This window comes from Dermacentor andersoni, chromosome 3, assembly GCF_023375885.2.
Source record: "Dermacentor andersoni chromosome 3, qqDerAnde1_hic_scaffold, whole genome shotgun sequence".
Lineage (NCBI taxonomy): Eukaryota > Metazoa > Arthropoda > Arachnida > Ixodida > Ixodidae > Dermacentor > Dermacentor andersoni.
This window is the reverse complement of record NC_092816.1, coordinates 165,715,240-165,735,446: the sequence shown is the minus strand read 5'-3', so window position 1 is coordinate 165,735,446 and position 20,207 is coordinate 165,715,240. Positions and strand designations below refer to the sequence as shown.

Sequence of the window (20,207 nt, the reverse complement as noted above, 5' to 3'; positions counted from 1 at the left end):
CCGTGGAAGGTTATTCCATCGGAGCGCACGACAGAACTCACGGAGTTCACCGCACCGAGTGGCGCGGGCCAGTGTCGTGAACGCCTGCGCAGAGTTAGTGGCAGTATGGGATCATTCACAACGATGAGTGGCTTTGGAGCCAGCTGTGGAAGACGACGACAACGAACGCGCGAGCAGTGTCACGAGCACGTGTCTGTGACCACGTGACTTTTTGTACCTTTTCAGGCCACGCCGAATTTTCCGCTTCATATGAACCATATATTGCCTTCGCATTAACAATAAAGTCAGATTAATTCAACGAACCCTAATCTGCCAAAGCAGCAGATTAGAGTCGAAATTAAGTAACAAAATTTTATACATTGCTACTTTCCAATTTACTTCGTATAATGCCTGAGACAAATTGAGAAAATATCCTGTGAATGCGAGAACTTCGGTCTATAGTGTATATACCCTGGAGTGAACACGTGAGAAGCAGCAGCTTTATTTCCCAGGAAAACGAGCGTCGGATGTAATGTTGCGCTAATTTGCTGAAAGCACTCAATCTCAGAATATACCCAAGAATGTTGTTTGCAGGGTATGCTAGGTAAAAGTAATGGGTCTGCGGTTTAGAGAGGAAAGCGTTACCCGATTTAATCCATAGAACGGAAACATTTCACTCGTTTTCGATGGATGGGGCAACGTATAATTGTCTAAGGATTGCTTAAAAGCTTTTGCCAAAAATTGTAGAAACCTATCTGTATTTGTTTCAAGAATTTTGCGTTGACGTTGTCTGGTACTCATGAAGAAAGCAATTTTAGCAAAACAATTATGTTCGAAATGCAATACCAGGATCAAGGGGAACGGGAAAAATTGGATAGAAATCGATGCTTGAAGCCTGAGCAGTGAGAACTTCGATGATTGACGAACACATAATAGCATAAAAAACCAAGGTTAAAAACTAGTCGGCCAATCAGTAAGTTGTCACAAATGGCTCTCCAAATTCATTATATCGCGGGTAAGGTTGATGTTTACGGTGAGCCAGAATATCTTTAAGTTATTTGGCAGCTTATTAGGTAATGGTTTGTTCAATAAGTCTTCTTTATCAGAGCAAGGAGCACTAATATATTCTGTTGTTACCCCAAATTACGCATCCCCGCGAGCATCTGCTTTTTGCGGTTTATCCAGACAAACTAGGGCGTTTTTTTTTTTATTTGAAGGGCGAGTGAACGTACGGTTGTGCCATCATGTTCCAGCGTTACTTCCCATATTCCTCGCAGGTGCACATGTGATAATAACGTTGTAATTGTTTCAGCAAAACAAATTGTATAGAGTGGTGATCAAAGTCAAATAAATATTTTTAAAATATACGAAGAATACAGCTGTTCATTAACAAATTCACGTATGCTTCAATTTAAACGCCCTATTGTGAACGCGAAACACTTTACATTTTGTTGGATCACGCGGGCACGTGGAAACATTTACATCAAATTAGAGACACGGCAGTAAAGGGATTCTACAGACAGAATTTCAGGGTGAGCCGTTGGTAACAAATCGAAAGTTTTAGGAGAGTGTGCAGCGCAATTAGTCTAGTTGGCCTTGTTAAGAGCTGAGTGAAATGAAATCGCGAGTGACGTTAAAACAATTTAGAAATTTCATGAGGACGGCGATATGACATAATAAGTGGTGTGGAAAATGGTGTTCGGAAAATCAAAATTGCCCAACAATACAAAGCTGCTGATGACGTCATGAAGCTCATCGACAAATATTATAGGAGCGTTTGGAGGATGGTTGGAGGACCTAAAATTAACTGCGTTTCTCGAAGTGACCCAAGTCCATACGATTTTCTGATTAGAAGCTACGCCTGTGAAGAAAGATGCAATATCCCCATCGAAAGCGCAAGCAAAGGATTGAGCCCTGTTTGTTTTCTCTGTCGCAGAGATACACGCGGGAAAATATTTTGACCATACAGTATTTCACTACACCATATATTTTTGTGCTCACCCATATTTCAATCAAGAAGATTAGGTCTACGCTGTTTGACGAGATTCGTCAATGAGGACGATTGCGCTAGTACACGATGCCCCCTGCACTAACAAGAACGGGTGACACTAAAGCACCGTAACATCTCGCAAATTAGCATGAATGGTGCCGCTTTAAAGTGGCAATGCTATGACTGCGTATTTCTGTTATTGCATTGCAGTGCTACAATGCTATATCTGCATTGCTGGAAGCATGAGTTGAATATTTTGCAACTTATGTCCTGGATGTTGTCAGATGGACTGTAATAGATTCAAGTGATGTTCTTCAAGAATAGTTTATCATGTCGTAAGTGTAATACTGGGAAGTGGGAAGACCCTCGGCAAAATCGGCGAGCTGTTGACAGGCTTGACATGTAGCTGACGAAATATTTTTTCTAAAGGAAACTTTCTGTAACAGCAGAATGGCCCCAGCATGAAAACCAGTTCTTTTTACTTAAATGTGCTAAATTTCACAATAAGGGGTGTATACCGATCATACTGTTATTAACCACCCAAGTGGTCAGCCAGTTGTATCGCAGCAGGTGATATAATGGAATCTATATGTTGCATAGGATTTAGCAATTGCCATTTTTGTGCTTCAAAAACGGAAGTTCTGGCTCATGGCCTCCGATATATATACACGAGAAAGGATGAATGGTTTTTCTCGGCAACCACGTCACCAAATTTGATGAGGCTTGCTACATTTAAACGAAAAAAATAAAAAATAAAACCTAGTAACTGATTGCCGTCAATATTTTCATTATAAAATGTTCAAACTCGCAAATTATCAGAAAACAAAACTATAAAGTTTTCAACTCTAACGCAGCACTGAAAAAACGATGTCACCATTCTGAAACCCGATCTAACCATACGTATTAAGCGGGCAAAATTGATGTATAATACATGGCTCTCGATTGCATTAATAAGATGTAAGATTTTTTGCAAACTTCTTTTTTGCTAACTTCTTCTAAACAACGTAACACATTCACGCAAGACATAGGTTATCAATAGCATTTATGCGCTTTAGATGTCATAACAGATGCAGTTTACAAAACGAGGGCATCTGCTTTTGGTGCGGAGCTACGAATTTGTAATCTTCAGGCTTCTATATAATTCCAAATTAAAATTTAAAGGAAGGCTCCTTTTAAAGAATGCAGGCCCTTAACACAAATTTTACTAACACCCGTCACTGGAATGTAAATTTTTCTCTTAAATGCAACAATTTTTCTATAAAACCAGCCAAGAGATAACTCAGAAAAGTGTCTCTTCGGTTTTCGTGTATTTGAATAAGCGGAATCGGAGTTCAGCTTGAGCTAAAGCTTCCACTTAAAAGGCACCTCACTAGGCCACATAGCAAATTTTCGCTTATACGTTGAAAAACCACAACGCGCCATCTATAGGAGCATTCTACCGGGATAATATTTCAGATTGGTTCATTTTCAACAGAGATAGAAATTTTCGAAGTGTCGGGAAGGCACGTTTTCAAAAGGGAAGATTCACGGCCAATATTTGCACGCCCGACATATGCGCCGTCTAGCCTCCGGAAGCGAAGTTCCTTCCCTGCGTTCTCCCATATTGCAGCCGGAGGACTGTGTCACGTACACGTCACGGTCCCCGACTTCTATTTTTACATTTCTTTCTCGTGTTTTTACTGCGGGTCGTGCACTCGCGGTGACGGTCGCGCTGCATGCCCGTGAGCTATTGCGTTTGCTTCGTTTCGCTCTTTGCACGATCTTGCGAGCGGAGCACGAGAACAGCTGCGTTGTCGTCTGGCTGCTTCTGCGAAATGGATCCCTGTGTGCGCACGTCTGGAGAGGCTGGCCAGGTTCATGGATCCTTCACGCGATGAACCGCGCCGTTGTAATGTTAGTAAAACACCAGCAATATGATTAGTAAGTGCCTCATGAAAGCTAATGTAGACGCGAGCGGATGAAAAACCATGATCGCGCACTGGAACAGGGTAGAAAAGGTCATAGTTTCCTTCTTTGCACGCGCATATGCACGACGTGGGAACAAGCAGAGCAAACGGAAGTGCTCCCTTTTTGCTAAAGTACAAAGTAAAACAAGCACACGCACATATTCGGTTTGTATGCTTTTTATTTATCTAAACATTAATTCGTCCTCTGAAACAACAGATGAAAGAAATAACTGCAATTGCCTCGAATAATTCTCAATGCCATGTGCTACTGTGGCTGACGGTACGGCACTGCGAATTACGTAGGTGCACCTGGAAGCGCGGCGCCCCCGAGAAGGACGCATGGCGTTTGGGTTCAAATTTCAGCTGTTTCCGTGGTGCGTAGCGGTGTAACACTTTGCAGATAAGGTCGTTAGCGTGCATTGTATGCACTGAGATTGTCAGCTCAAAATGACCTGGTGAGGGTCGGGTCTTAAGATGTGAATTTCACTGATTGGGCACATGCAAAGGCCATTACGTGCGTGCAATATGGGAGCGCATGGCCGTACAAACAAAGGGATTGTCGCCTCTAAGATTCAAGTGTGTGTGAAAGAGTGCCAATCAAATCGTATAACGGACCACAATGCGTTCGTTACATACCCTCGTTTTCGCTTGAAGGCTGTCCAGTCGTTCACGGAGAAAGTGAGAGCCGATTTTCATGCGTTCTTTCGTAGTCTTTGTTGACTGCACAAATAAAAAGTAACGACAGTCAATAAAGGGAAAAACAACGAAACGGAAATTCAAATTGTGATCTGGAAGTCTCTGTGCCTCACTCTGCTCAGCAAAGGCAGAATCCGCCGTAGGGGCAATTTGACGCTACCATTTTCGGTGTTAACAGATCAGCTCTTTCTGAATGCGGAATGTTCAAGACCGGTCATGAGAAAAGGCTTTCTCGACAAAAAACACCGCGCCAATATTTTCAGAGCGCAAATGTCGTAGGCTCAAAAACGATGCGCTAGGAAATGCAAAGCACCTGCGTTTATTATTGCGCTGTCGGGTTGATTAAAGTAACATCAAAATGACTCTTCTACCTAAGCCCACATACCACCCTTCCAAGTCGTATGAATGGTGGCGCAAGTACAACTGTAGCTCGAAAGATGCTTGGTGCTCAAAAGGAAGCTGTAGTTGTAGGCTAGTTACCAGACTGTACCGTTAAAACACATGGGAAACGCGTGAATTGTCTCGTTAGGGAGCGACACAGGTGACTGAGGTGTATTCTCTGTACTTAATATATATCGAATTCTACAGCTACCCCCTTTTTGTTTCTTTCTTTATTCAACATGCTCAGGTGTTAAATAAGTAAACAAACGAACAAACAACGAACAAATAAACGAAACAATAAAAGCAGGCTCCTTAGACCGTGATTTTGATATAATAATTTCCGAATACGTCCTAAGGAAAGAATGGCGGACAAAGTTCTCCACTCATTATTTAGGCTCCGAAAACTTACCTTACTGGCCTGGTAAATCAATCGATTAAATCGCCTGCAAAAGATATGTGACCGCTCATATATCATATTCAATTCTCCTTGCTTTTCGTATTTTACGAATTTTTATATACCATGCAGGAAAATTTGCCTCATTTGCGCTTGTGATGCACTTTTCATCCTTCAGATTTCCTGGCCTTCCCGACGACGATACTTTGCCGTTTTGGCTGTCTAATAATTACGTAAGCGGGCATAGAAACGCTACAAAGGTTTGCTTTGTGAAAGCAGTTGTGCTTTAGATGAAGTTGCGATGAGGATATTTTGGCATCGTTTCACCCCTGAATGATTCCGTAGAAAACAAGGCCGGCAACCTGATCACCTATAAGGGTAGTAAATGTCGTAGTGTTTGCAAGTGTCTGTTACGGCCCAACTCAGTCGACGCCTACCGGAGACGGCGTTACTGGTTCTTTTTCGAAGCCAATCCACGACAACCGTCACCGCAAGGTGACGTCACGGCAGCTCGCACCACCTGGCCGCGTCTGCTCACCTTTGGACATGCGTATGAGCGCCAGATTTGCATGTAACGAACTACACGTTATCAACTGCTTGTAATCAATTAGGCTTTTTGGTAATTATCTAACTTAACAATTACTTTGTTTACTAGGTAATGCGCTCGCTGCAATTCAATTGCTTTTTTCAGTAAGTTAATTACATGTGGCCTGTCAATTTATTGACCACACAAGCTGTATCAAACGATGGAGCTTCGACAACCTGAATTTAGAAAGAAACTACAGCTGAACTCTCGATATCGAGCCAAGCAGAAGCCTCGCGAATGCACATGTTCAGACAGCCAAACCCGGGGGCTCAGTATTGGCTTCCTCATCCAAATGCTCCATCAGATGTTCGCTCATGAATTGAACAGGTGATGTTATGTCCCTATAGCAAAAGCCAGAGAGGACGCTACAGCCAGGAAACCACAAACGGACGATTTTTTTAGCTTTTCATGGGCCCAACCGGAAGCGTCTTCTCTCAAGTGCTAGCAATAAGGAAGCGCTGCGCGTCGTAGAAGAAACCGATTCTGGACGAACACAATCCTGTGCGCTAGATCCGTGTATACGCGTTAAAACACCGTCCCCCTTCCCCCAGGACGCACATCGAGCGAACGAATTCGTTTACCTTCCTTAATTTCTATCTTTTCTTCCTTAAGCAAGCTTTCAGTGTCCTTGCTGGTATATTTTCAAGAAAAAAGTCCATGATGATGTAAAAAAATCTAAGGCAAAGGATAATGCCGATCCGCAATTTATGAAAGGCGGCAGAGGACGCACTGAAAGTGCCACGCCGGTTGGTTCTGTTTACTGAATCTGCATACTGTTATCAAACGTGCGGAGGAAAGTAACGTAGAAGTAATCAATTACTGTAGTGTAATTCCTCGATCACTTTCTTGGGACAGCAAGTGGTAGCGCTAAAAAGTTATATTTTTGAATGAAGTAATTGTAATTCTATACGCTTACTTTCTTTCTGTAACATGAACAAGTCTAATGAGCGCCCGCCCGCTTTCTGCCCGAGCTCAAACGACATACTTCCGCCGCATACCTTCCTAACCGTTGCCTCCATATACCTTTGACGCTTGGTAGCCTATGGGTTGGTATTTACACTACGCAGCAGCCTACGCCTTGGGAGATTGCTATCGCTGTGAGTACCCTGATTATTTATGTGAAACTAATTAATAAGTGAGTTTGCACTGCTGGACTAGTATTTGTGTACGTGCAACAAAGCTGCCACTGCTTCCTAGAACACACGTTTCACTTTCGCGTTATGACCAATTCCTCCGAAAAAGAGACCAACTAATATTTTCTTTAGCACTTGTGCAATTTTCCATCAACATCCAACCCAATCATGACAGAACGCAATGGATCGCTCATGGATCGCAATAGATCGCAATCGCAATGGATCGCTAATTACGGTCATTGCCTGAACGAGCTCCTTCCCCAGGGATATATCGCGTTCCTGCACAACCCCATACGGGTGAGCCAGACGGTTCATATTATTTGATTGGGGAACCGTGCGCACATTACACATTTAAAACGAGGTCACACCTCGGAGTAGGGTAGCTGCAGTGGTACAAACTGAGTGTCCACATTTCATTCCACCTCACTGGCGTTTCTAGCCGGTAGGCTTCTATAGGTAGAACGAAACATGTTATCCACGCCTACCCTGGCGATGCGGTGCACCAGGTTCATGACGTCACCAGCGAGTCCGTCGAGCTGCTCTTGCGGCTTGGTGAGCGCCATGGCTTGCTTGACGATAATGCGATACGACTCCAGGTTGCGCGGGTTGCCCAGCAGGTGGCCTCGGCGGATAGACAGCGTGGGTTGGTCCACCTGCGTCACGCAAAGGCAGTGAGACATAAATAAACAGCGGCTACTTAATTACCCCTGGGAAGCTACGGCAGTAGTGTAACTTGTTCAGTGAGATTATGGAATACGATTTAACTTTCACAACACTAACCGATCTAGATCTTCATATATTAAATAAGAATTGGTAAATGTAATGTTTCCCTTTCGCGATGTGTTCAATATCGCCATTGCGGATTTCGTCGTGCCTTCACCAGTTACTGGCTGCTGTGCTGATGAGCAAAATAAAGCCCCAAGACAATATAGGCGCTCATTATTGCACATCAAAACGGCAGGAACCTGTCAGGCACGCTGAGAGAAAAATGATTCCGCAAGTCATAACTACTCCCTTGGGATTTCTTTCCCTCTTCTCGGTGATCGTCATACGTATGATTTCACAGCTTTTTAAAAGTGGTGTAATGCGTAAGGTGTTCGAATAATTGCTTTGGTAGAATGTAACTCAGCACAAGCTGAATAAATATTTCTCAGGCATGCTAGGAGAAGTGCTGTTGCTTGTCGTACAACCTCCGGCGTTTTTTAACAATACCGCTCATAATATAGGAACAAATAATACAGGAACACCACTTGCAACTCTGAACACGCCGTAGTCTTAGGGAACCGTAATGAGCGTGACAATAGAAGCCGCGTCATCCCCCCTCACCGTGATGATGTTGCGGGAACGGTTTGCCAGGTCGGGTCCGTACGAGACCGAGAAGACGGTGGACTCGCCCAGCGCCCTTGCGACGAGTCCTGCCACCAACTCGACAGCGGGTTCGGTGGCCCGCACGCTGGGCCACGTCCGAAGGCTCAGGTCGGCGAGCACACGTTTAAGGGGCCGCACGCCGACGTCCACCATACTCTCTGGAGACATTCCGTTAGCATGCGCTCTGGGTGACGGCTTTGTTGCGTTAGGATTCTTAAGGTACTTCGCGCACTTTCAGGCAGTGGAATTGATGTTGCGCTGGTAAACCAGTGGGGTCGGATGAAACCCCGACCGCGGCAGCCCCATTTCAATGAGGGCGAATTGCAAAAACACTCTTGTGCTGTGCATTGGGCGTTAAAGAAGCCCTGGTGGTCAAAATTATTCCGGAGTCCCCCACTACGGCGTGCCTCAAAATCATATCGTGTTTCTGGCACATAAAACCCCAGATTTTTTTTTTTGCATGAAAAAATACAGCGGCACAACGTAATGCCACTGTCGAAGCGCGTTAGGTAGGATGCACGTAACACAGTGGGACTCATGTCTCGCGCTTCCCTAAGAAGGTTCAGCGCCATAAAGTGGCACTGCCACGAAGTCTGCGGGTGGACTCCGAAATACATGGCGCTCCGGTGAGTGAAAACGCTGAGAAACACGTCGTGAAGCAGGCAGCCTTCCCGCTTCCTTCTGAACAGGCTGCGCCGTTTAGTGACGCTGTCGAGAACAGTGCGCGTGGCCTCCTAAACGTGATGCGCGGCGCGCCAGCGCGTGCGAACGCTGGTCCTGCAACCAGTGGCACATGCTCAGTGACCCCAAGCTGGCGAGAGGTTCATTGAAGAGTGGCACATACCTCTGGAGCATTCGTGGCGCAGCTCGCTAAAGCGTTGGAGTGAAAGTCGTCCTATTGAAAAGGGCTACATACACATTGCCTTTCCGGCGGAGCTTGCTAAAGCGTCGAGCTGCTCTGATGTGTGCTTGATATCACCGACCACGGTAAAAATTTGAATGGCTTACTAATGGTACATTTCGCCGGTCGAAATGCGGCTGGGCTCCTCTTCCGCTCTTCTCACTGCTAATGTCGCGCCATCTAGAGGCGCCGCCGTGAATTCTGCGCTCGGCGCGGGTTCCATTCAGCCGGACATTGGGGAAACTTATATGCCGCTTTTTGTCATCCAAGAACAGAAATTTCCCAATGGCGCATACCTAGTTACAATGTTGCCGCAAAAGACCTTCATTAAACGTCTTTGACGCACACACCTAACCTCTATTAACTGGAAGTAGAATAAATGTACCTGCAGACTGGCACATGCCCCAAGTTCGTATCGAAGAGGTTCATTGAAGTGCCACATACCACATGGTGGCGTATACCCTGTATGAGCTTTATGTCTGCATTAAAGAAATTATTTGAAGAGTGGCAAATACCCAGTGCCGCATACAGAGCTCCGCCCCTCCCCCCCCTCAAGTGACCCATGTCGGCGTGAAAGTTGTTCGTTGGAAAGAGGTGCACAACTACATGGTGTCACATACCTACCCACCTAAGTTGCCCCGGCGGTTGGTTTAGCACCTTGCTCAGCACAACAGCCCGATCCCCATTAGACCACGGACTGCCAAGTGATCGAGGTTGGCGGAAAAACGGTTAGAGCCACAATAGACAGACAGACACTCACGAAAGTGCGTGAGGTCGCCTAAGAATGCTAATCCGATAAAACCAAAGAATCGATTCGAGTGAAAAGAAATTTTTGTTTACACTAGCCCTGTTCAGAGGATGTTACAGGGCTGAACTGCTTTTCTCTACTTGTCCTAATAATTGGGGCAAAAACTAGGTTAGGAGGTCAATCGACAACCTGAAGCGAGGGAACACTCAATGCCTAACTGAGAATGGTAGATATCAGCTAAGGAGAGGTTGTTTCTTAAAGATGGGTAAAGATTATTAGTATTGTTACTAGTATCACTATAAGTGATCCATGCCGAGATAAGCAGGCCTATACGGTGACATTTATGCGACAACTGGTAGTCACCTTTCTGTTCGCAGCCTCGTATGAAGTTGACCAGCTTCTTGATGATGGACATGTTGTGCGGTGTCTCCGCACTCACCGGCCCTGTAGTTTCGGCTGGAAAAAAATATTGCATAGGAGTAGGCTAAATCTTATGCAAGATAGTTTATCAAGGAGGCAAACATTCGACTTCGATGTACGGCCACTGGGCGAGTTGGTGCATACTTGACATAAAAATTGTAACAGCGCAAACACATGCAACCACGAAGTACCAAGGACGAGACACAAGCGCTGTGTCTCGTCCTTGGTACTTTGTGGTTGCATGTGTTTGCGCTGTTACAATCTTTATGTCGAGAAACAGGCCGCACGGATCACTCTTTAACACAGTGAGCACATTATTCAAGAACGCTTCACTAGTGAAGTTCTTACGCAATTCAATTGCGCGAGTTGCCATTGCTTGTTTACGTCCAAGTAACTTTCTTCAATCCTTAATTGAAACACTGTTACCGTGAGCGCTGATGTAAAGACATGTAAGCCTTTGTTCTAACGTAACAGTCAGCTTTACAGATAACATTTGAACTACCATGAGCCAGCTTTATTTATTTATTTATTTATTTATTTATTCGTCGATTCTTTTTCAGCCCTGAGATGTGAATCCCCGCACAGTGATGCTATTGATCTTTAACAATCGCTGTCTTTATCAGAGGTAAATAAGTTAGACGAAATTACTGCTCAAGTCCCAAGTGTAATATTATCAGTATGTGTTGCGCTGTAAATTGTTTCCGATGTAAAGGACCAGAAAAACAAGCAAAAGTTATCCGTTCCTTTGGGTTCAACTAATGCGGATATGATGGACAAAGAAGGCAAGCCGGAGATAGCAACTGGGAACACAATATTTTGAGTTGGCAATATATATATATATATATATATATATATATATATATATATATATATATATATATATATATATACTGTTGCGTGTGGAAAGACACAGACAGAAGAGGCTATTTACAGGCTATTTCCACTGGAGCCAGGCAGCCAGGCCGACACTCCCTCGCGCCAAGCGCACCCACCAACTTCATCGTCGTTCTCGCGGCGGCTCGTTCCTAGAGCAACGCTCGATGATATCGTAATACTACACCCCCCCCCCCCCCCCCCCGGCGGCAAAAGCACTGTCACGGTGCTGTTAAATATCCAAGGCGCGTGGAGAGGTGTAGGGCTTGAGTCGAGCGACGAGGATAATGCCACTGGTTGTCACAGCGGAGGACGTAGTGGGCGTGGCTAGAACGATTTCATAGGTAACATCGGTCACTTTGCGGAGCACGCGATATGAACCTGTGTAACAAGAAAGGAGTTTTTCACATAGGCCAACTGTACGCGAAGGCGACCAAAGCAAAACGAGGCTGCCGGGCAGAATATGGACATCACGGTGACGGAGGTCGTAGCATTGCTTCTGCTTGTCTTGAGACACTTGTAGACGAGCGCGCGCAAGTTGGCGAGCGTGGTCAGCATGGGCAATTGCATCACGGGCATAATCGCTAGTTGAAGCTGTGGGGGACGAAAGCACAGTGTCCAGTGGTAGCGTTGGTTCGCGGCCATACAAGAGGTGAAACGGGGAAAAGCCGGCAGTTTCGAGACGGGAAGAGTTGTATGCAAAGGTAATGTAAAGTAGAGCCAGGTCCCAGTCACGGTGGTCGTCGGAAACGTATTTGGATAGCATGTCTGTAAGGGTGCGGTTCAAGCGCTTAGTGAGGCCGTTCGTTTGGGGATGGTAGGAGGTGGTAAATTTATGCCGTATTGAGCAGGCACGCATGATGTCGTCGATGAGTTTGGCCAAAAACGTACGGCCACGGTCTGTTAGCAATTGACGCGGAGCACCATGCATCAAAATAATATCATGTAGGAGGAAGTCCGCAACATCAGTTGCGCAACTGGTTGGAAGAGCACGGGTTACGGCGTAGCGGGTCGCGTAGTGCACCGCGACTGCAACCCACTTGTTCCCTGACGTAGATTCGGGAAATGGGCCGAGAAGGTCTAAGCCTACACGATGAAAGGGCTCGGCAGGAATGTCGAGCGGCTGCAGGTAACCAGCGGGGAGCTGGGAAGGTTTCTTGCGTCGTTGGCAAACTTCACAAGCGGCGACGTAACGTCGTACGGAACGGGCAAGACCCGGCCAGAAAAAACGGCGACGTACACGGTCATAGGTTCGAGATACGCCGCGATGTCCTGCCGTTGGTGCGTCGTGGAGCTCTTCTATAACGGTGGAGCGGAGGTGTTTAGGTTTTACAAGTAGGAAATCAGAGCCGTCCGGATGAAGGTTACGACGGTACAGAGTACCGTCGCGGAGGACGAAGAGGCGTAGAGTAGCATCGGCCGGAGAGGCTCAAAACGGTCGATCAGCGCTCTGATGTAGGCGTCACAGCGTTGCTAGTCGGCGAAATGAAGCAGCTGTGATACAGAGAATACGCAAGAAGCACTGGCAATATTAGAGGAGTCAGAGTCGTCATCAGGGTCACGCGACAAGCTGTCAGCGTCATTGTGCAGGCGGCCAGACTTGTACACCACGGAATATGAAAATTCTTGTAGCCTCAAAGCCCATCGACCAAGCCGGCCTGTAGGATCCTTTAGCGAAGAGAGCCAGCAGAGAGCATGATGGTCAGTGACTACGGAAAAAGGGCGACCGTAAAGGTAAGGACGGAACTTCGCAACCGCCCAGAATACAGCAAGGCATTCTCGTTCCGTAATGGAATAGTTGCGCTCCGATGGTGTGAGGAGGCGGCTCGCATAAGCAATAACGCGATCCTGGCCACGCTGACGCTGGGCTAAGACGGCACCTACGCCATGACCGCTGGCATCTGTGTGCAATTCTGTAGGGGCATCAGGGTCGAAGTGGGCGAGAATGGGTGGTAAAGAGAGAAGACTAACGAGACGAGAGAAGGCGGCGGCTTCTGCAGTACCCCACGAGAATCGTACGCCTTTCTTCAACAGATTAGTGAGGGGTCTAGCAATTGCCGCAAAATCTTGAATAAAACGACGAAAGTACGAGCATAGCCCTACAAAACTTCAAACGTCTGCGGCTGTCTTCGGAACCGGAAACTCTCTGACAGCGCGAGTTTTGTCGGGATCAGGTTATGCTCCGGAAGCGTCAACGAGATGGCCCAGAAGAGTAATGTGCCGGTGGCCAAAACGACATTTGGACGAGTTAAGTTGCAGCTTCGCCTTTCGAAATACATCAAGTATAGCTCTTAGACGTTCAAGGTGAGTGTCGAACGTTGGCGAGAAGACGATGACGTCGTCGAGGTAGCAGAGGCATGTGGACCATTTGAAACCCTGGAGCAAGGAGTCCATCATACGCTAGAAGGTGGCAGGGGCGTTGCATAATCCAAACGGCATTACTTTAACTTGGTATAGGCCATCAGGCGTGATGAACGCGGTTTTTCCTCTGCCCATATCGTCAACAACAATCTGCCAGTATCCCGAACGAAGATCACTATACGAGAAATAGCTGGAACCATGCAGGCAGTCAAGGGCGTCGTCTATACGCCGGAGCGTGTAGACGTCCTTCTTTGTAATGCGGTTCAGATGACGGTAGTCTACACAGAAGCGCCACGTGCCGTCCTTCTTCTTAACCAACACCACAGGTGACGCCCAGGGACTCGATGAAGGCTCAATGATGTTTTTATCGAGCATTTTGTTGACTTCGTATTGAATTACTTGGCGTTCCGACGCAGAAGCTCGATACGGTCGTCGGTGAATAGGCGTAGCATCGCCAGTAAGAATCCGATGCTTGACCGCGAGCGTCTGGCCTAAAGGGCGATCGTCGGTGTCGAAAATATCTCGGTAGGACGATAATACTTGGCAAAGCTCTTCAGCCTGCGCCGAGGACAGGTCCGTCGCAACCATTTTCTTTATATTGGGATCGGCACCCGAGGCTGGCGCGAGGGGCCTGCTAAGCTCGCGAGAACCATCGGTCGATAACGCTGCCACGTATTGGTAGCCGAGACAATCAACGGTGGCAAGGCAAATACCTTGCGGTAGAATTTGGTTTGCCAATCCAAAGTTACAGACAGGCATGCGAGTGCGGTTCCCAGTAATATTAAGTATACTGTGAGGCACTGTAACGTCATACCTTATTGGAATGTCCGGCAGAGGAGTGACGAGGTACTCGCCATCAGGAACTGGTGGGAAAGACAACAGTTCAATGTAAGCTATTGACTTTGGCTGCAGGCGAAGAAAGCGGCAGTGCGGTGCGTCAGAAGGTTCTGCGAGCATCGGCAACTCAAGGCGAAGGGTACTGGAAGAGCAGTCAATAAGAGCAGAACGTGCGGAAAGAAATTCGAGGCCGACAATGAGGTCGTGGGGGCAATGAGCAATTACGGTGAAGAGGACAGGGTTGCGGCGGCCGGCGATGCTGACGCGTGCCGTACACATGCCGATGATAGGCACAGTACCGCCATCCGCAACGCGGACGACGCGTGCCGACGCTGGGGTGAGGAGCTTGTTCAGTCGTCGTCGGAAGGCCGCACTCATAATTGAAAGATGTGCTCCTGTATCGATGACAGGATAGCCGTCAACCTCAACGTCAAGAAGGTTTCGGTTCGTGGGTAACATGAGCAGATGATTTGAGGGCAGGGTCAACAACGCAGCTTCACCTCCGGAAGCTGCATTGCCTAGTTTTCCGGCTGGATCCGGGAGGCGATAGGCGACGGAGAGAAGCGACGGAGTTGGGGCGAACGAGACTGATGGCGTCGAGGTGAGGGCGAGCGGCTGTACCGAAGGTTCGGAGCAGGAGGATCAGCGGCAGTGGATTCATGGCGGGTGGTATACGGAACGGAAGGTCCAAAGGTGCGGGAATAAGCGGCGGTGTATGTCCGAGGAGGTGGTGGCCATCGGTTGCGGCAGTGACGTGCGACGTGGCCGATGCGACAGCAGTGGAAGCAGATCGGCCGGTCATCAGGGGCACGCCAATCGAACGGGTTGCGTCGAGATGTGGCGGAAAAGGAGTGCCGAGGACGAGGAGGGCCGCTGGAGAACTGGGGAACGCTGGGTTGAGACGTGGAACACACGGAGTTCAGACCCATGTTCTCAAATTCCTGTCGGACGACGGCCTGGATCATCGCAATGGTGGTTGCTGGCGGTTCGAGAGGCGTCGTGGAGAAAGCTGGCGAACAGGTGGCCTCGAGTTCGCGGCGAACAATACGGGTCACGTCGTCACAGGTGGTGGTCTGACGTGGTCGACCCTCACATGTCGACGTAGCAGCGTTGGGTAGCCGCGTGATGTGGTGTGTGATACGGCGGCTCTTAGCTTGTTCAAGGCGACGACATTCTTTGATGATGGCGTCGATAGTCGTGACGTTGCCGAAAACAAGCGAATTGAAAGCGTCGTCGGCGATGCCTTTTAGAATATGTGACACTTTATCTACTTCAGACATAGCATCGTCAGCTTTGCGGCATAGAGATAAGACGTCGAGGATGTAGGAAACGTACGGCTCCGTAGATGACTGAAGACAATACGCAAGAGCCTTTCTCGCGGCAGCCTTGCGCCCAATAGGGTCGCCGAACAGTTCCTGTAGCTTCTCTTTGAAATTGTCCCAACTGGTTATCTCGTCGTCATGCGTTTGGTGCCACACTCGTGGGGTGCCACCGAGATAAAAGATGACATTGGCGAGCATAATCATTGGGCCCCACCTGTTATTAGTACTGGCCTGTTCATAGAGTTTGATCCAGTCGTCAACATTCTGGCCCTCCAGGCTAGAGAACACACCTGGGTCGCGATGTGGGGCGACCGTGACGATTGGAGCAGTGGGACAAACCGAAGCCGTTGCAGAGGTGGGCGCGTCACCGGGAGGCATGGTGACAAGCTCGGTGTGCCGTCCACTTCTGAGTTCCGTGGTGAGGACGGGGATCGCTGACCTCCACCAGAATGTTGCGTGTGGAAAGAGACAGACAGAAGAGGCTATTTACACTGAAGCCAGGCAGCCAGGCCGACACTCGCTCGCGCCAAGCGCAACCACCACCTTCACGTCGTTCTCGCGGCGGCCCGTTTCTTGAGCATCGCTCGATGATATCGTAAAATATATATATATATATATATATATATATATATATATATATATATATATATATATATATATATATATATATATATATATATGATCAGGACCCGTATTTGAAGAACAATTGGTACACTTGGGCGGTTCATACTAATATGCACCGAACGAGTATCACAGTGAGCCCCTTATTTGCAAAGGAGGCCTTCCAGAGACACAAACTCACGCAGAATGGATACAACTATAAACACAGCCGGCGAATTCCCTGAGTAGCCCTGCTTCTCACTTGATCAAATTTCGCTCTCAGGCGCCTTGGTGACCTAGTGGCTTTGGCATTTAACTGATACGCCCGAGCACGCGGAAGCGAATGCCGGCCGCGGCGGCCGCATTTTGATCGGGGCGAAATTCAAGAACGCCCGTATAACGTGCATTGGGTTATCCTCAAAGAACGCAGGATGGTAAACATTTTTTTCCATAGTCCCCCATAGTGTGAGACAGTATGGCGTGTCGCACAATATCATGGTTGTGGTACATAAATCCCGAACATTTATTTTGTACTTTCCCTCGCCTGTAACATGAAACAACCTACGCGCCTGTCGCATGTGTCATTAAACATCATCGCATACGCTCAGAATATGGGTAAAAAGCCAAGCGAAAGCCAAATCCGTTAAACATTCCTCTTTATATTGCGCTTGCAGGAATGCTCGTGTGTCTATAGGGGGCAGCATTCGCTATTATTGGCGCATGGAGTCGCCGAAATCCGAGTAGCACGCACGTGTAAGTAATTAATTTATCCTTAGTGTCTAATAATGTTACTATTTTTCATGAAACCACCATGTATGCCTTGTGACGGAGAATCGGCCCAATCAAGCTGTCTTTCCAACATATCTTTTAGCCTAAGGTATCCATCAGAACTCTTGTGTTTCTGGAACCAAATTTCTAATGTATTTTGTTGTATTGCACTGTAGTGCATTGCGTCACATTGTATTGCATCTTTTGGCAACGCAAGTGCCCGCCGTGAGGCAGCTGAAGTAAAACTGCGGGAGCGCCACCCGTTACATGCGGCACCTTCACTACATCTACCAGCGGCGCAAGCGCAGGAACTATCGTCGAAGACCTCACCTAGTAAGGTCTCATCACGTGTGCTCTGATCAAAACAGGCAGCGAGAAGTGGAACTGCAAGGTAGTTGCAGGCTACGGGGTCATTTGGTTGATTTTGGCGGCGCAATGAGGGACAACAGTGGCATGCATTAGGTAGTGGGCACATGATAGCCCGTTAATAAATGGCTTAGTTAATAAACAGGCATCGCGCAACAACGATGAAATATTACGTTGGAGTCCCGGTGGACGCACAATTTTAAAACGACGACCGCGCAATATGAAAAAACGCGTGGCACTATAGGCTAAGCCACTAAGCGAGGTCACGAGACTATGTAGCATCCTCCTCAGCAGGATTTGCACTTGTGTAACTGTCACTCACGAATTTCTCACTGAAAATAAAAAAAAAGGCTGCCAGATGTGACAATGGTCAATGATTACGCAACCTTGTACTGCTGCATTGCGGAGTGCTTTGTATGAGTTTTACTCACATATGCTTTCTTTTTAATATTCGCGAAATAAATATTCACCCATATAATTCCCAATAGAATCAAGGCAACACGACTCCAATCTACTAAGAGAACAGGCTTGCTCCAGGAAGGGATATTCCACAATGGATCGCATCCATGTCATCAATCAAGTAATTAAGATCTGCACAGCACAATCAACCTCTTTATATGGCTTCCATGAATTATGAAAGGCATTTGATTCAGTAGAGATACCAGCAGACATGGAGGCATTGCGCAATCAAGGAGTACAGGAGACATGCATGAATATCTTTGGAAAAATCTACAAAGGTTCCACACCTACCTTGGTGCTGCACAAGAAAAGGACAAAAGCGTCTATCAAGAAAGTGGTCAGGCAAGCAGATGCAATCTCTCCTATTATATTGACTACATGCTAAGAGGAAGTTTTCAAGCAATTAGGCTGGGATAGCTTAGGAACGAGGATAAACGGCGAATATCTCAGCAGCTTTTGGTTTGCAGATGATATTGTCCTGTTCAGCAATACTGGGGACGAATTACAACAAATAATAGAGAACTTACACAAGAAAGCGTAAGAGTGGCGTTGAATATTAATATGCAGAAGACAAAGGTAATGTTTAATAGCCTGGCCAGGAAACAAGAATTGATGATCGCTAGTCAGCCTCTGCAGTCTGTACAGGAGTGCATTTATCTAGGTCAATTACTCCCAGGCGATCCTGACCATGAAAATGAAATTTACAGAAGCATAAAAATGGGTTGGAGTGCATACGGCATGCAATACCAAATACTGGACTGGCAGCTTACCACTGTAAATTAAAAAAAAAGCGTAGAATCATTGCCTTGTAGCGGTGCCAGCATATGGGGCAGAATCTTGGAGGTTAACAAAAAGGTTGAGAACATGTTAAAGACCACGCAAAGAGCGATGAAATAAAAAATGTTACGCCTAACGTTAAGACACAGGAAGAGAGTGGTGTGAATTAGACAACAAGGGGGGATAGCCAATATTTTAATTGAAATTAGGAGAAAGAAATGGATCTGGGCAGGTCATATAATGCATACGGTAATCACCTGTGGACCATTAGAGTTACAGAGAGGGTTACAAGGAAAGGAAGCGCAGTCAACGAAGGGCGAAAATTAGGTGGGTTGAAGAAATTAGGAAATTTGCAGGCGTAAGTTGGAATCAGCTAGCGCCAGACAGGGGTAATTAGAGATCGTTGGGGGAGGCCTTTGTCCTGCAGCGCACATACAAATAGGCTGATCATGATGACTTCCTTTTAAAATAGTGTAAACCTATATAAGACTGCCAATAGCTTAGTACAAATGTTAGCCCTGTCTGGCAGCCTTCTTATACCCTCCCGAGACCCGGGATGCATTTGGGCGCACAGATTTTCCCCAAACTTTCAGAATAAATTAGTAGGGTTATGAAGGTGAAAAGTGTTAAATATTCTTTCAATAGCCCTGATAGTTGCAGCGCAGTGTGATGTCCAATATATTGGACACTGGGATGCTACCCGGTCTTTTTTCACCCAGCACGCCCGTAATGACGTAACGCAGACATTGCGCTCAAACTCGTGTGCAAAAATATTTTAATAATTCGAAAGGCAAAGTAGTGAATAAAATACATAAAAAGAGCATTCCTCTGCTCAACGAGAATTTTGCTGTCGTGTTCACTTCCTGTGGGCAATTTCAAAAGACCTTTTTCTCATTGGTGATGCAGCAGAAGAGCCGACATTTGGTGCAAAAGGACTTTGTTTTCATGTCGCAGCCCTGTAGTCTGCAACTGGCAGTGTTTGCAGTGTCTGCCAGCATTGAACAGTGGGTAGTGCTCTTTTCTTGGGGTTCTCGAGGAGACAGTCAAGCCTGCGTTGATGGGGGATGCCACTCGGCTTCGTTCTCACCCTCCGTTTCATCCTGCTTCTTCCCTTGAGCCACGAGTCTCAGCAAGAGTTTGGCGGAACTGCATATATTTGAGTATTTCTTTCTGCTGTTTCTTTAGGGAGCGTATGTCCCGCGTCTACTGCACCCAGGAGTTTTTGAGGGCAATGTCGAAGAGGTGAAAAATGGCTCTGATTGTCCACTCGTTGACGCGTGCTTTTATCTTGTAGTAACTAAT

The 20,207-nt window shown here is 46.8% G+C and overlaps 1 protein-coding gene across 1 annotated transcript in view; it reads right to left on the bottom strand.

Moving 5' to 3' along the window:
- LOC126524061 (neprilysin-1-like) overlaps positions 1–10,557 on the bottom strand; it is a 40,971-nt gene extending 30,414 nt beyond the window's left edge. Inside the window, exons 1-4 of the mRNA XM_055067185.1 lie at positions 10,486–10,557; positions 8,432–8,631; positions 7,591–7,758; positions 4,552–4,635 (exon numbers count right to left, since the gene is read on the bottom strand). Of these exons, the coding sequence (XP_054923160.1) occupies positions 4,552–4,635; positions 7,591–7,758; positions 8,432–8,631; positions 10,486–10,537 (504 nt within the window). The 5' untranslated portion in view covers positions 10,538–10,557. The remainder of the gene's footprint in view (positions 1–4,551; positions 4,636–7,590; positions 7,759–8,431; positions 8,632–10,485) is intronic.
- Positions 10,558–20,207: the final 9,650 nt, after the last annotated feature.